This window comes from Aspergillus heteromorphus (genome assembly GCF_003184545.1).
Source record: "Aspergillus heteromorphus CBS 117.55 chromosome Unknown BO70scaffold_30, whole genome shotgun sequence".
In the NCBI taxonomy this organism is placed as follows: Eukaryota; Fungi; Ascomycota; class Eurotiomycetes; order Eurotiales; family Aspergillaceae; genus Aspergillus; species Aspergillus heteromorphus.
This window is the reverse complement of record NW_020290435.1, coordinates 2,110-16,911: the sequence shown is the minus strand read 5'-3', so window position 1 is coordinate 16,911 and position 14,802 is coordinate 2,110. Positions and strand designations below refer to the sequence as shown.

The window sequence follows — 14,802 nt, the reverse complement described above, 5'->3', positions numbered from 1 at the left end:
ACCCTCCCCATCACGTAACTTTGACTAGTTCCATAGACGAGTGAGAATATGCAAGATCCCCGCCCTTAGTCCGTTAGCTCATTGTCTTGTCAGTAGTAATCATACAATTGTTGCTCACATCTGGGACAAAAGGAGGGGCTCCTCTGGGCGGGGTAGCTTAGCGGCCTATTGTGCCTTAGTACTTTACGGATGCGATGTACCTACCGTACAGTTTAGTGTGACGAGCGCCTACCTAGGTATGGAAGTAGTACCTACTTACGTAGGTACCCAAGACACAGAGGACCCAGCAGGGGTCTGTCGATCTTAGGTAGATACTAACACACAAGTATGCTACTAGCAAGTACCTACCTATACCTAACCAGTCAGTCTCTACTTGGAGGTCACCTCAGCTCTTCACCCGAGGCAGATTCGGATATGAAGCCTTAAATATTGACCTACCTCCTACTGGAATCTGTCTCTTTTGTGCACATATGCAGAGGCCTGCGTGATGCGTCTGGCGAGCCTCGTTTCCCAGGAGGCTTGGGGACAAGGGGTGTCTTTCGAATCATAAGCGTAGTCCCAACCCAAGCACGGATCATCAGTCTAGGAGGAACAGCAGGAAGACAGTACTGAAGATGACCGGGGGGTAGGGAAGCCTGGTACCAGTTAGACAGAGATTGGCGTTTACCACGGCAGTGTTAGTAGCAACGGTGGCTCGTCCACCGGCCATTCAGACTTGAGCAATTAATCATCGAGACCTCCCGGAAGGATCAGCGAGGGTGGTTCTCGGTATGAACGGTCAGCCGCCTCGTATATGTATGTACTAGACAAACCAACCAACCGAGTATACTTCATACTTGGGGAAGATGTTAAAATCTTGCATGCATATGCGGGACGAGCTGTGTGGCTCTCCGGTCACTGTTCAGCGGGCTGCCATGTACGACTCTCCTATTCATGCCTAGATCCCGGATACTATAGAAGAACGACGGGAGAGCTTTCCATTGCATATAAACGTTCTCCGTGGTTGCCTCTGGATCTGTCGACTTGGGACCCCACCCACTACCATCGGTAGTACCGACTACCGAGAGGAGCAGGGAAACGTGGATGGACCCCTCGCAGAAAGAAGACACATGCAGCCTTGGATTGTCGGCTCCATTTGATTGCATAAAACTGGGGGTGAGCGGTGTCATCTAGAGATGGATGGATGGATGGATGGTGTGGACATGGTAGGTATTGTCAGGCGGGCGTCCGTACGAGACGAATACTTACCTACTACTACGCGGGAGGGGCCCTGCAGAGTGCAGCCCAGTTCGAAATTCCCGACATCGGGCGACTGCGGATCTAATCTAAGCGTCCATCGTCCCACTCCCAAGATATTATGACTCGGTACTCTTCCCACTGGAAGTCTGCAATGGAGTAGATACATACCTAATACTAGTAGTACTAGGTAAGGTAGGTAGTAGTGGTCTCGTACTCCGTACAGTGTAATTTGTAACTCGAGTGTTCATCCGAACTACTGCGGGGCGGTGCCTTCTTGGGGGTCGGAGACATCACGTACTCTCTTAGGTAAGTGGTAGGATGACTCTTCACTCTTCACACACTTACCTCCCGCTTGCCTGAGGACGTCTTTCTTTGCTTTCTTCTCTAGACGCGTCTAAAAGCGTCTCGATCGTGGACCGTGGGCAAACTCATCGGTAGTAATGGGGATAGCAGTGGCGTGACCCTCCTTCCCTCGCTCCCTCCCCACCCCTCCATACTTACATATCTGTACTAGAACTACTACTAGTACTACAAGCGTGGAGTGGCTATGATTCTGGGCGTGATCAGTCATCTTATCTCCGAGAAAATGCCCGTGCCTACTCCGTACTGCTTGGTAGTTTTTTCCCCCCGGTTTATCCTGGATCGTGCGTGCTCTGGCAGAAGGAAGAGTCGATCTTGTATGTAGGAGGTAGGCTGGATGCGTCGTAGTAGGGCACTGGCAGCTTCAGCAGCAAGAGCTCTCGCAGTCCCACGTCGGAAGGAGTACGTAAAGTCAAGTCAAGTCAAGTGAAGTCAAGTCGAGTCAAGTCTAGTAAAGTAAAGAGGACGCAATCATAACCACGTTTCTTCGCGTTCGCAAGTGGAACCGAGGAATGCCTATCAAGTCCGCCATTCCCGGCCCGCTGTCAGAAAAGAACCACCGCCGGCTGCTGTTCTTGTTGCGCCTTGCAAAAAACCCGCCTTTACGGGATCCGCTGCTTCAGAAAACTGCTTGGGCCTTGTTTCCTAATAATTATTTTCCTTTCCCTTTTTTTTATTTTCCTTTTCTTTTTCTTTTTCCTTTTCTTTTTTAATTATTATTCTAGTGTTCCTTCCCCACCTCCTCTAGATTTCTGTTTTTGTTATTTTGAATACTGTACTCTATTTTTTCTCTTCTATATTTTATTTGTTTTATTTTAACTCTTACGCATTTGGCTCCAACGGACGGAGAACAGGACGAAGTTAGAAGTCCCCCCTCCCTCCATGCATTTATCCACCGGGGCATATAATTACGACCCTTGCCCACCACTTGCCGCGGTTTCTCTCCCACCTTCGTCCGGAATCCCTTCGTCATTGCGTCTTCTGCCCCTTGGCTTGCTCATCACACCTTGAGCACGGCGCTTCCTTCCCATACATCAATCTCATATCTTTCTTCCTTCTATTTACCTGTCAGCTTACAGCAATGGAACCTGTGGTACGGAAGCCCGAGGTGAGCTTCCATGGTCCTCGCGACATGCCCCTCAAGCAGCAGCGGGAGCCTTCCCGACTACGAGCTACACCCCAGGACGAGCTCCATGATCTGCTCTGCGTGGGATTTGGTCCTGCATCTCTAGCCATTGCAATTGCGTTGCACGATGCCTTGGATCCCTGCCTGAACAAGTCTACCTTGGGTTCCGTGTCGCAACCCAAGGTCTGCTTCCTCGAGCGGCAGAAGCAGTTCGCCTGGCACTCGGGCATGCTGGTGCCTGGCTCCAGGATGCAGATCTCTTTCGTCAAGGACCTGGCGACTCTCCGTGATCCCCGAAGCAGCTTCACTTTCCTCAACTACTTGCACCAGAAGGGTCGTCTGATCCATTTCACCAACCTGGGAACATTCCTACCGGCTCGGTTGGAGTTTGAAGACTACATGCGGTGGTGTGCGCAACAATTCTCGGACGTCGTGTCTTATGGGGAGGATGTGGTAGATGTGGTCCCCGGCAAGACTGACCCTACCAGCTCGGTTGTCGACTTTTTTACCGTGCGCTCTCGGAACATTGAAACGGGAGAGATCTCCACGAGAAGGGCGCGCAAGGTAGTGGTTGCACTTGGTGGCCGGGCAAAGTTGCCCCCGGGCCTACCTCAGGACCACAGGATCATGCACTCCTCCCAATATTGCACTCACCTGCCAAACCTGCTGAAGAATGAGGGCGAAGCTTACAATATTGCCGTCCTTGGAAGCGGTCAGAGTGCTGCTGAGATCTTCCATGACCTGCAAAAGCGATACCCCAAGTCGAAGACAACTTTGATCATGAGAGATACGGCCATGCGGCCCAGTGATGACTCGCCTTTGTAAGTACATCTCCCTCACTTGGTTTTGCCTAACTAACGGAACGATCTAGCGTCAATGAAGTGTTCAACCCCGAAAGAGTCGACAAGTTCTACAATCTCTCCGCCTCCGAGCGCCAGCGTTCTCTCAAGGCTGACAAGGCCACCAACTACAGCGTGGTACGTCTTGAGCTTATCGAAGAGATCTTCCACGATATGTATGTCCAGAGGGTCAAGAACCCCGACGAGACGCAATGGCAACATCGTGTCCTCCCCGGGCGCAAGATCACCCGGGTCGAACATCATGGACCTCAGAGTCGAATGCGGATTCACGTCAGAGCCGCCAAGGATGGAGCGGACAGCCTTGTCGGCGATGGCAAGGAGACGTTAGAGGTGGATGCCTTGATGGTGGCAACGGGTTATTACCGCAACGCACACGAGCAGTTGCTGAGAAACGTGCAGCACCTGCGGCCAGCGGGCCAGGAGGAGTGGAACCCAAGTCGGGATTACCGGGTTGATATGGATACCAGTAAGGTCAGCGCGGATGCTGGCATCTGGCTTCAGGGCTGTAATGAGAAGACCCACGGACTGAGTGACAGCCTTTTGTCGGTGCTGGCCGCCCGAGGTGGAGAGATGGTGAACTCGATCTTTGGAGAGCAGCTTGCGGGCGCAACGGTGCCGGCCATGAAGTTTCGCGCTATGCTGTAAAATCTTCGTCGGATCGGAAACCCGTGCAGGATCCGCTTTCTAGGCGCATGGTTGGCGCTAACGGGGACAGTTTCTTTTTCGTTTTCTTTTCTTACTATTGCCCCGACAAAAGAAAGGGCCGGGAAATGTGGGTGTCCCAGGTGCCAAAGGAGAATAATAATTGGCAAGGAAGGATCATCTATTTGTTGTTGGTCATCATTCTGTTTCACTACCTCTCCTACCCAGCTACCGCTACTACCGTTACATACTACCCCTCCTCATCATGATGCTTCGCAATTATGCAATCCTCGAGCCATAGATAAATGGCCAGTCAGAAGTTGTACATTGAATAGAAGTTGGAATACATAAGTGACTCCCAATGCTTCTTTCATCCATTATTTTCGTGTAAGAGAATATTAACACGTGGTTGCTAGGTACTTTTTGTTTGCCTTCTCCCCTGACATGGGATTGTAGCTGAAACCATACGAAATTACAAAGTTTTGTGTGTGTGTGTGTGTGTGTGTGTGTGTGTGTGCGTGCTTGTTCCTGGGGAAGAGGCAGACGGGCTGGTTGCACAACCGCCGGCCTAGCACAGGCCCACTGACGTCAAGCGGCCAGGCTAATTGGCACTGATCTGATTAACGACCGCCAGGAATACGCAATTAATGGAGAGGTGTCTTTGCACTAGGGGAAAAGAGGGAGAGACATGAGGAATTCTCCCTCGACCATTCCAGATACTCAATTGATCAATTGGCACCAATTTATCCCGGCGTGGTAAATGGGCGGAAAAAGGAAGGGGGGGGGGGGCGACAGCTTCGTAGACTTTCACAGACACAACCAAGGTTGACCACAGAATTTGTTGGGGGGGGGGGATCCTGATAATCTGATCAGATAAAAATTTTCGCTCGTTATCTGATGGCGCCACCCACTGCACAGGATTCGGTTCCGCCCATCGGGTCCATGGCTGATGGCTGGCCGTGCCAGACGCGCTCTTTTTTTTTTGTTTTTCCGTTGGGTTGCCCACTCCCTAGGTCCATCGTCATTCGCTGCCAAGGATGACGGTCACCGAAACAGTGCCACAGGAATGGAAGAAAGACCCACTGACTGATTGATTACGATGAGGGGGCCATGCGGGTTGATCATGGTCGTCTCTCGGTACTAGTCTCCCACACTCGCTTCGGTACCCCAAGCACACCGTAAACAACAGGACCATTTAGTTCGGATTTTTGCCTTTTTTTTTTTTTTTTTTTGGCTCACGGTCCGTTTCTCCATCTTCTGACTCGGCATCCGAGGGATTTTCTCGGAGTTCTCCCATACATCCCGCCAAAGAAATTGGTCTATGAAACACCTCCAACGAGAAGATTTAGGCCACTGATCGGCTAACTAACTCCTGTTGATTGATACAGAATACTTCTCAGCGGCCCCGCTTTACCCTCTCAGTTCCCACAATACCAAGACCCTAAGAACTTGGAAAATGAAAGAAAGGGGAGAAGGGGGAGGGGGGGGGGGGAGGTACTCCGTACTGCGTATCTATCAGTATCTACTGCCCGGTCTGGATAACAGCCCGTTCAATGGTCAGGTCATGAGGGATTTCTGCCCTAAGATAAATCTATACTTAGCTGGGGGATGTGAGTCTGGATAGCCAAGGCAATATATCGTCGTCCGCGCTGATATTTGTCCTACAAGCCCTCGCACGTCATGCTATGTTTTCTTACGTGCGCCATGGTCGCCACCTAGCTAAGAGGATTCGATGGTATCATTAATTCTTTCCTCCCTCTGGTGTGCGGGAACCAAGGAGATAGTAATGGTTAATCTGGGAAAATTACTCAATCTGACTAGCCGTCTCTGTGTGCGGATGTATGCGACCTGGATGGCTGGAACAGTCGGTCAACTTCCAGGCCACTACTGCTTTGTAGGTAGGTGTCATCGCTGATCCTTTTTTTTTTTTTTTTTTTTGATCTAGGCCAGCTACTCCGTACACAGAACATCCATGCGCAAACAAGCCGCGGCCATTATCGTAACAGATTAGCATTGGATGTTCCCCCCCAAAGGGGGAAATTGTTGGGCTGGGATGCTACAATTCATATCTAACATGAAAAAAAAAAGGGGGGGGGGGGGGGGCTAGCAATGAACATGCTTGTGCACATTTAGTCCTGCGGACTCCGATGAGACCTCCACACCTCAAAATGCAGCTTGCATGAAGCTTTACCAGGATGAGGCGTTGAGACTAACCAGAAACCACAGCATACTCAAGGTAGTGTGATGTGGCAATCACTCAAGCGCCGATTCTTGACACCAGAGCTAAGCAATATTAATGCCAGGTACCGATGTCCTGGGCCTATTGTCTATGGGGGGTGATCTGCATGGTACAAGATATTCTGATGTCTCTTGAATTTTTTTTTTGCCGGGTTGCCTGACTTGCCCTAATCAATCAGCAACAGCTCCAACCGTCAATAACCTATGAATAATTAATTGCAAAGCTGGCAGCCCGCCCACTTTTTGACCAAGGATTTCTGGTACTCTTGAGCCTTACCAGCATCCTTGGTATTAGTACCTATTGTTCAGGGTCGTAACCGAACCACTCTTAAGGTATCCGTCCAATGGAGGAGCTCCGAGTCCTGAGAGGGTGGAACGGGCACCGGGAATACCACTAAGTAGTGGGATAGTAGCCAGAGCACTTCTTCCAGTACGCTCTACTCCCACTTTCTAGCAGGCCTAATCTATCAGTGTGACGGTTGCACTATACATACGATGCATCTATACCTACTACTAGTAGTAGGACTTATTATAGCGCCCAGTACCTCCCACATCTTCTTACCTAGTTCTAGGCACCTTTCGGCGCCTACTATTACGCTACAGAAACCGGAGCGAGGCAGGATAAGTCCCGTCAAATTGCTCCTGCCGAGATAAGATCTTAGCGTGGCGGGATGACTTGAGGCTATGTAATTTGACGGCCTCCCCAAAATTGAAACTAGTAGGTACCCACGGCCAGGAAGAAATAAGAATGTTTCTTGCGACATCGGATCTTTCGGCGGCGGCTTGAGGACCGCCTTGGTTCCGTACCAAATTCTGTATGGTACACATTGCATACGGTATGCACCGCCTATAGATACGGAGAACTTTGTACTAGGACCAGGACTTAGTGTAAGTAGTAGTCAGTTCTAGGTAAGTACCGCCATACAATAATGTAATAATCTCACCACAAACTAGGTACCTACTGGCTGTTCTCTGTCGCTGTCGGATGCTAATTCCTCCACTGAGTACAAGTCTTGCTGTCAGAATCCCATTATCACAACGGTGTGGCTTTTCCTTCGAAATCAGGGCTTAGGAAAAGATAGGAGTATGTACTCTGTGCCCTAGGTCATTAAATCACCTCTTGACATTTAGTTGTACCCGGATCCTAGCGTTCCATGTTAGATACTGCACAGCGGTACTACCTGAATTCAACGGTTGCCAGTCGTTGCAATACTGGTTACAATGGATGACAGGCTGTCGCCTCTAGTAGACGCACCAGGCATCAGGGTGCAGTTTTGAACGTTTTTAAGTTTCCTACCAATGGTCTAGAAGATCACCATCGTTATCTACTAATATACCAGTCTCCATATACAAATAAATAATACATGAAGTTAATACGGGGGCACATCGGGGGAGATAAGACATCATCGGTAGCCATCAATTCCAGCTAAACATATCATTGCAAGAAAGAATTCGTCCGGCATTCGTTATATCGCGTAGAGAAGGCAATATAGTTCCATAGAAGGAACAAGTCAAGAGGTTGATTTGTCACGAGAGAGAAGGCATCTTCATGCATTTTGCTCCGGGTCGTCGTTGGCCAGGCTTCGATACCCCCCACCACTGTACATTCGCGAAGGCATCTCGTACATCTGATTATAGTTGATCACTTCACCACCGAGCATACCAGACCCCGGTTCCCGCTGCCCAAAATACGGGGCCGGGTCGCACCAGAAATCTCTCCAGTTGGTTATGATACCCCGAGAAAAGGGATTTTTAGTCCGAGCAGCCCGTGGTCCGTCTCGCAGCCCGTCTCGCGCAGTCGCAAAAAATGTGTCAACGCCGAGAAGGGAGGACCACTGCTGCAAGCATCCATGTCTCCGGTGTCGATTCGAAGCACTGGACGCAAGAGCCGGGTTTGGGCCTTGTCCGCCAGACGATAGTCCAGCTGCATCGAATGAAGTCGTACCAGCGGCAACAGCTGAGGCAAAAGCGCGCGAACTTGGATAGCTCCTGTCAATTGAGTGTCCGCGCATGTTCTCGAAGGTCGTCTGGTTCCGTGAAATCTGAACAAGTTGAACAGCACAAAGCATAGTAATCCAGACCAGCTGAATGATAATCCATAAATCAAGAACAAGAGTAAAGGTATCACGGAGCACAAAATTACATAACCCATCATTAATGATATTGCACTTTGGATCGACAGGTGCTGGCAAATTAGTGAGGTCTTATAAAGCCTGTTAGCTAAAATTGTACATCGGGCATTGAAAAGGAAGGGGTGGAGGATGCCACTCACATGAGAAGGTCAGTTGCACAAACAGAATAATGCCTACTTCCAGGCAGGTGATGTATAGAACAAAATGACGCAGATTGTTAGCTCCTACACAGTTATCGATCCACGGGCAATGGCTGTAAAAGGTCAGTGTTTATGCATTTTCACCATGAAGCCAAATCCTTACTGATCATGCTTTGCAACACAGCGGCCACACCGCTTGCAATGCTTGCTCCGCAATGGCTTTCGGATCATGCACGCGACACAGAAATTTTCTTCATCGAACTTCCATTGTTCAAAAAGCTCCGCAATGACCGCTCGTTGCTGGTTACGGCTACCAAGTTTTGGAACAAAGCCGGGGTCTTCAACCATGGATGAAAAATAGAAATAAGTCGTCAGGGAGAAGAAGAGCACAAAACAAACATTTAAGACTGGGGAAGAAAAATACGTCGCTAGGCCAAGTTCATCAGTACCGGGAAAAAAACCCCTTTACAGGGGGTCGAGGTGTGGGAGACAGGACAAAACAACCAAAGAAAACAGACAACCCCTACCTGGCAGCACGCGGAAAACATATCTCACACCGACCCAAAATAAGGTCCCTGCAAAGACACCCGACAAATACGGCTAGGTAGCAGATCAGTAACAGGGGCAGGTTAGAAGCGCAGGAAGGATTGGAGGCATACCGTCTTCTGGAGTATCCTGTACTCCGAAAGTCCTTGGCTAGCAACTTTCTGAGCTAGCCATTGTAGTCCATAAATCGTCACGAGCGTGATCGGGACAGCAGCGAATACAACCATATTGCTAAGAATCCAGACAGCCGTGAACACCATGAAGAAGGGCCACAGAAAGAAGAATTTGGACATCGCACTCTTGCTCCGCACCCAGGACGTCAACCCAAGGGAAAGGATCTTTGTATTCCCATCAAAATCATAGCCACACTCGTCAAGAGCCCGATACCACACGCGAGTTGTATTCATCTCGCCCGCTACAGTCGCTGGTGTTTTGCCGTCCCTTGTCTTTGAAGACCTATCGGCGCCGTATTCGATGAGTTTCTGAACACAGGGCAGTGATCCTTTCACCAAGGCCCAATGTAGGGGAGTCAAGCCGCTGTCATCAACAGCATTTGCATTAGCGCCCCAGCGCAAAAATAGATCTACACAGGCAGGGAATCCCTTGTATGCCGCCCACATCAATCCTGTATGACCTTGTTGATCTGTGACATCAACCGGAATTTCTTGGTGCAGAAGGAGCACAAGCAGGAAAGCATTCCCGTCAATAGTAGCTAGATGTAGGATGTTGTAGCCTTGGACGTCGGTGAGCAGAGGATCCGCACCGTGCTGGAGCAAAAGGTGTACAATGTAATAATGACATCGCTGAGCTGCCCACATCGCAGGCGAAGCTACTGACTCCCCTCCTTTTGCATTGACATCGGCACCAGAGTCGAGTAGGAACTTGCACATAGCATACTGGTTGTTGATAGCAGCCCACTAAATCAGATATTGTTATATCAGCCAACGCTCCATGAAGTCGGTCTCGAGAATAAAGATGGGGCTTCCTTTCATTGATACGCACATGCAACGGGGTGATTCCCTCTTCATCTTTGTGATTGGGGTGGAACTTCTTCTCGTCAAACAATTTTTGCATGGCCGCAACCTCCCCGATACGAGCAATCTGCATAATATCCTCCCCGATGGGAATTGAGCCCTTGACAGCACGCTGGGGTTTCATGCTCTTGAGCTCCATGGTCGCATCTTGCTGCGTCAGTTTCGGTGGACTGATGGTAGCTTTGCCGCTGGGCACGGAAAGTGGACTCGAGCCCAGACCAGCAGAGCTCCCGCTGCTCTGCGGAACAGTCGAAAGAGCCCCAGAAGACATTTATATTTGCGACAGGGGTGTGTTAAACTCTGAGAGTAGCCCGGCGCGTATATTCCTGATCCGCAAAAGGTAGCGTCTGGAAAAAGCAGGGGGATGGGGAAGCGTTTGGCGGTGGCTAGTCAAGCAAGTCTGTATTTTCTCTTTTAGCGCGACCTAAAGCAGCATTGCGACGTCAACAAATAGAGTTTGGGATTGGGTATTTCCTCTCCAGAACTAAAACGAAGGGAAGAGGACAGAAGAGAACAGGAAGAGATGGGGGCGAAGGAGCAGCTGAGTGTGGGTGTTGGTGTGTGGTGTGTGGTACGTAGTATGGCGGGTGTACCGTGGGCCCGGGGATCCTACGGAGCACGGAGAACGAGTAACGGGGTTCAATAATCAGCCTCCCCTTCCCGAGCCGCCATTTACAAAGTATCTACGGAGTAGTTCACAGCTTACCACCTCCACCACTAGATACCACTCCACCCACTTGACATGGGATACCTTTTATGAACAATTAGCCTGTCCTTTTATGACTACTATTCAGACAGCTACCTGCAATGCCTGTCCACTCCACAACATTTTCGAGCAGAAACGAGACCAACATTTGACCTCTCAGCCGCACTCAGATAGGGATTACTCAGCGCGGATCTCCAGGTGGGGGCTAGCTAGGCAGCCGTATTGAGATCCGCGCATTGGAGGAACGCGCAAAGTTCATCGTTCGTTCGTCCTCCCAGTCAAGAAGATCGACAATGAAGCACGAGTAGTTGGAGGAAGAAGGGCCGTCCAAAATGAAGGTTCATGAGCCAACCCACAACTCTCTCCTACCTAGTTCCCAGCAGGCTCGACTAGGTTGGCGTAACTCTCTGGCTTATCAGATACCTATAAAACCGGTCCAAATGGAGCACACCTCTCACTTCGCAAAAAGCCGCGAAATACCAGCACATTCCATCCATCGATGTTATAGTTTCAGTCATTGGGGGTGATCCTCGCAAGGAACTGCTGGCCCTTGAAGTAGCCTTACTTGGTCGACCAAAGTCTTCGCATCGACTCGTAATTCGAAATCTGCCAGGAAACAAAAACTAATCTCGAGCTTGGAAAGCTCACGCTCAGTCACCCCACCAACCTTGGCGATCCGGCTATGGGGATAGCTGAGATCTTCCAATGTTTTCATCGCCACTTGAATTCCAGCAAGCACCAGACGGTGCATGTTTCGCCGGCTCACATTTATCACCCGCTCAACGGTCGCCATTCGCATAATGTACATGCTTGTCGCAAGGTAAACCCCCGTAGACATCGGACAGAACTGGTGGAGACGCAACAGATATTCTTCGAGCGTGACGAGGGGTTGGCGTTTCGAAAAAAACCTTTTAGATAGCACGCTCTGCTGGATCATATCACGACTTACTCCATCATAGTTTGTTGGGGAAAAATGTAGTTCAGTGAATTTTATCGGTGTGGACTCCCCACTAGACATACTGTCTCCTTGGGTTCGGATACTTGAAGGAGCTTGAAAATGGCTCGCCTCTTCTGCGGTTTGGCACACCAGCATCTCGATGCCAGTGCACAGCAATTCCAGCGCGTATGTTGGTGAAATCTGGAAGACATCAACTTTGTATTTGAATCTCGATTCCGATCCATTTTGATTCGGTAGGCAGCTTGGATCAGAAGCCTCCGTGAGGTCCACAAATGTTGGTAGGCTCTGTCTATTCATTGCGATATTCTGCAGGTTACTGGCAGAGCAAGGGTGTCAATGCGAAATGAAGCCCTACAGGCAAAAATTAACCTCCCACATAGGTGTGGCATGATGGGGACAAAGCCCAGCGTGAAATCAATAATAATGTTAAATTGTCCGCACCAGATACAAGTCGGATGGGGCGTGTAGGCGGGCGCCGAAGGGGTGGAAGACTGGCAGTCCTTAATCTGACCTGTAGTAAATAAACAGCTATGGATGCATGCTATTGTGTCCGGAGTGGACATCAACTCACAGGCCGTTCGGTAGCAGCACGAGAGGACTTGATTCAGCACCCAGCGTGTTAAGTCTTCCAGATCACCGCCCATGAATGATAAGGTATCAAAGGAATCTGTGCTTGCATAACTCTGTACTGGGGGGTAAAACAAGACAGTCGGACATTAGTTCACCCACTCCCGCCTAGCCCACCCGTCATCATAATATTGGTCCCATAATATTGTACAGGCCGGGGTCCCAGTTGCAGCGGGTTAGAGTGGTTATACCTAACTGTTATATCTTAACCTAATCTTAACTATAATCTGACAGTTAGATTAAGATATAAAAACTCTCTTAATTATATGATAAAGAATAGATTATAATTAAAAGATTATTTTGATTAATCTTAATTATAGATTAGAAAAATTAGATATAATTAAAAAATTAATAATTATAAATTAATTAATAATTTATACAGATTCTTGATAGATATAATATATTAGAAATAATATATTTTAATTATTATAATATTAAGATAAGATATTAATTAGATTAATTAATTATTATTAATTTTTTTATTTTCTGACTAGCAGTATAAGGGTGTGTGTTGAGATAGTATAAAGAAAGTATATTTATTATAAAATTAAGATAATATTTATATTACTTAAAATATTATTACTAGTCTTTTATCTAGCTTTTTTTATAAATAAATATATTTATAAGAATTCAGTGAGTTATATATTATATTAGTATAATTATTTTATAAGAAACTATTTTTATAGTATAAGTATTTCTTATAATATAATATATTATAAATATTATAAATATTATAAATATTATAAATATTATAAAAATTATCAGTTTTATAATTATCTTTTTTTTAGAATCTTAGTCTTTAAGATTATTATTTATAAAAAATTAAATATTATTAAAATCTCTGCTATGAAATTTTCTTTATAAGAAAGTTAATTAAAAAAAATAGTTTTTTTGTTAATATTTTTTTATATAAATTTACTGTGATAATTATTCTGTATAATTATAAATATATTCTTTCTTATTATATTTTAAGTTTCTGTAATTATAGCCAGATAATAAATATAATAAATATTTCTATAATTATAATTAAATAATAAATATAATATAATATTTTTAATTTAGATATAAATCAGAGCTTAAGACTTGAAACTTAAAACTTTAAGAAAAAATATTTTTATTAAATTCTTTTTTTTCAAACTCTTTCTACTCTGTGACTTCTCTCTTTTAATTATTATTATTATTATTATAAATAAATACTTATTTAACGAATTCTTATAGTTATTTATATTTATAATTATATATATTCTTATAATTATTTATATTCTTATAGTTGTTTTATATTCTTATAATTATTTTATATTTTTATAGCTGTATATACTCTTGCAGCTATTTATATTTTTATAAATCTAAAATATTTATATTGAATTATAGAATACAATGCTTTATAATCCTATATTAATTTATAAATATTTATTATTTTATAAGTCTGAGATATATAATTTAATCCAGAAATTATAATTAATTATTTTAGTATTTTTCTTATTATATTATATATATATTTTTTTTATAAAAGATTTATTATATTTATTATAAGACTTTTACTTTTTTTCTTTTTTTATTTTTTATTTTTTTTTCTATAAATCTCCGCGATAAATAATTTCTTAGAAAAATTTATTTTATATTTTATAATTAATATAAAGCTGAATTAGTCTGTTTCTATAATTATTTCTATTATTATTATTATTACTATTATTATTATTATTATTATTATCTCTGCTGCCGCTGCTGCTGCTGTTATTAATATTAATATTATTATTTTTATAATTCTTTTTTCTTTTTCTTTTATAATAGATATCTGTCTTCTTTACAGAATATAAAAAATTAATTTATATATAATTTATTATTTTACTAATTAAAATTTTTAAAATAATCTAGTTTTTTATAATTTTATTCTTCTATACTTCTTTTATTATTTATTATTATTATAATATTATTATTCTAAATAATATTCTTATTATTTCTGTGATTTATAGACTATGAATAAATAAATTTTCTTTTAAAAAATATATTTAAATTTATTTAAAATTAATCTATCTTACAGAATATTAAAATTATAAACTACATTTTAATTTAATTTATAAATCTATCTATAATAAACTAGTTTATTAGTATTTTTATAAATATATTAATAATTCTATTAAATTTATTTTTTTAAATAAAATTATAGTCTCTATCTAATTAGAAAAATATTAAA

General features: G+C 44.8%; 2 protein-coding genes across 2 annotated transcripts; one reads left to right on the top strand and one right to left on the bottom strand.

Annotated features, from left to right (window-relative positions):
- Positions 1-2,549: 2,549 nt before the first annotated feature.
- BO70DRAFT_137060 (lysine N(6)-hydroxylase/L-ornithine N(5)-oxygenase family protein) lies at positions 2,550-4,529 on the top strand. The gene is made up of 2 exons (XM_025538101.1): positions 2,550-3,546; positions 3,597-4,529. The coding sequence occupies exons 1-2, from the start codon at positions 2,681-2,683 to the stop codon at positions 4,228-4,230; spliced, it is 1,500 nt and encodes a 499-aa protein (XP_025395885.1). The 5' UTR covers positions 2,550-2,680; the 3' UTR covers positions 4,231-4,529.
- A 7,008-nt stretch (positions 4,530-11,537) lies between these two features.
- BO70DRAFT_299057 (putative cyclin-dependent protein kinase complex component) lies at positions 11,538-12,278 on the bottom strand (the record flags this gene model as incomplete). Its single annotated transcript, XM_025539627.1, has 1 exon — positions 11,538-12,278. One exon carries the CDS (start codon positions 12,276-12,278, stop codon positions 11,538-11,540), a length of 741 nt encoding a protein of 246 aa, XP_025395884.1.
- Between the last annotated feature and the right edge of the window lie 2,524 nt (positions 12,279-14,802).